Source organism: Nematolebias whitei, chromosome 15 (genome assembly GCF_014905685.2).
Source record: "Nematolebias whitei isolate Nwh7 chromosome 15, NemWhi1, whole genome shotgun sequence".
Classification (NCBI taxonomy): Eukaryota; Metazoa; Chordata; class Actinopteri; order Cyprinodontiformes; family Rivulidae; genus Nematolebias; species Nematolebias whitei.
Genome location: NC_056512.1, coordinates 6,422,209 through 6,423,263, shown reverse-complemented (window position 1 = coordinate 6,423,263; position 1,055 = coordinate 6,422,209). Strand labels below are relative to the sequence as shown.

General features: G+C 38.3%; 1 protein-coding gene across 1 annotated transcript in view; it reads right to left on the bottom strand.

The window, feature by feature from the left end:
• Positions 1–1,055, bottom strand: part of ppl (periplakin) — a 57,341-nt gene that overhangs the window by 36,342 nt on the left and 19,944 nt on the right. Inside the window, exon 2 of the mRNA XM_037688791.1 lies at positions 464–563. Within this exon, the coding sequence (XP_037544719.1) occupies positions 464–563 (100 nt within the window). The remainder of the gene's footprint in view (positions 1–463; positions 564–1,055) is intronic.

Genomic DNA, 1,055 nt, shown 5'->3' with positions numbered 1-1,055 from the left:
GTAGAGTGATGTATGACTGTGTGTGTAGTAGAGTGCTGTATGAATGTGTGTGTAGTAAAGTACTGTATGAATGTGTATGTAGTAGAGTGCTGTATGAATGGGCGTCTAGTGGAGTGCTGTATGAAAATGTGTCTAGTAGAGTGCTGTATGAATGTGTGTGTAGTACAGTGCTGTATGAACGTGTGTGTAGTAGAGAGTTGTATGAATGTGTGTGTAGTAGTGTGTTGTATGAATGTGTGTGTTGGAGGTAAATTAGGGTACAGATTGTGTTGTAAGAGCTTTGAGTATCTGGATTAGATAGAAAGGAGCTGTATAAGTGCAGTCCATTTACCTCAGCTATTTTTCAAGTTGTCCTCACATCATGTACTGGTTACATGGTTATTCCCCATTCTTAAATTTTGTGAAGCGACGGGGAATGATAAAAATCTGAAACTGCGACGTTGATATATATTACTGCATTCACCTTGTTGAGGTTCTGCTCAGTGTCATAGATGTTCTTCTCCACCTTATCAGCATTCTTCTGCAGCTTCTCAATCAGAACAGCCAGCTCTGTAGGGGTGGTCCTGGAAGACAGAGACAAGAGTTGAAGGATTCAGTAAGGAAAATGAAGCAAATACAACACTTTCTGCAGGATTAAACCAGTTAGGTTCAAAACCAGTCCCGGTTTCTAAATCATTCATAAAGATCTAATTAGAAAGAACTGTTCCCTAACTAAACCATCTCAGTTTAGTTTGTACAACAGAGACTGAAGGTTCAGGCAGCATGAGGAGATCAAGCTGTGAGCAAACAACACCTGAACACTGAAGATTTACAGTATAAGTGTCAACAGTAGTCACACAGGTGTACTATGAGGTTTGTACAGATGCATAAACTTTTTCAAATGTACACATTTCAAATTGCACAAGTCAGAATATTCTGGACACATAAAATCTTCAAGGTTCCAGTAGACATTATTGTTATTAACATCACAAGTGGTACATGAGGAACATATATTAAACATACACATCCATCCATCCATCTATCTATCTATCTATCTATCTATCTATCTATCTATC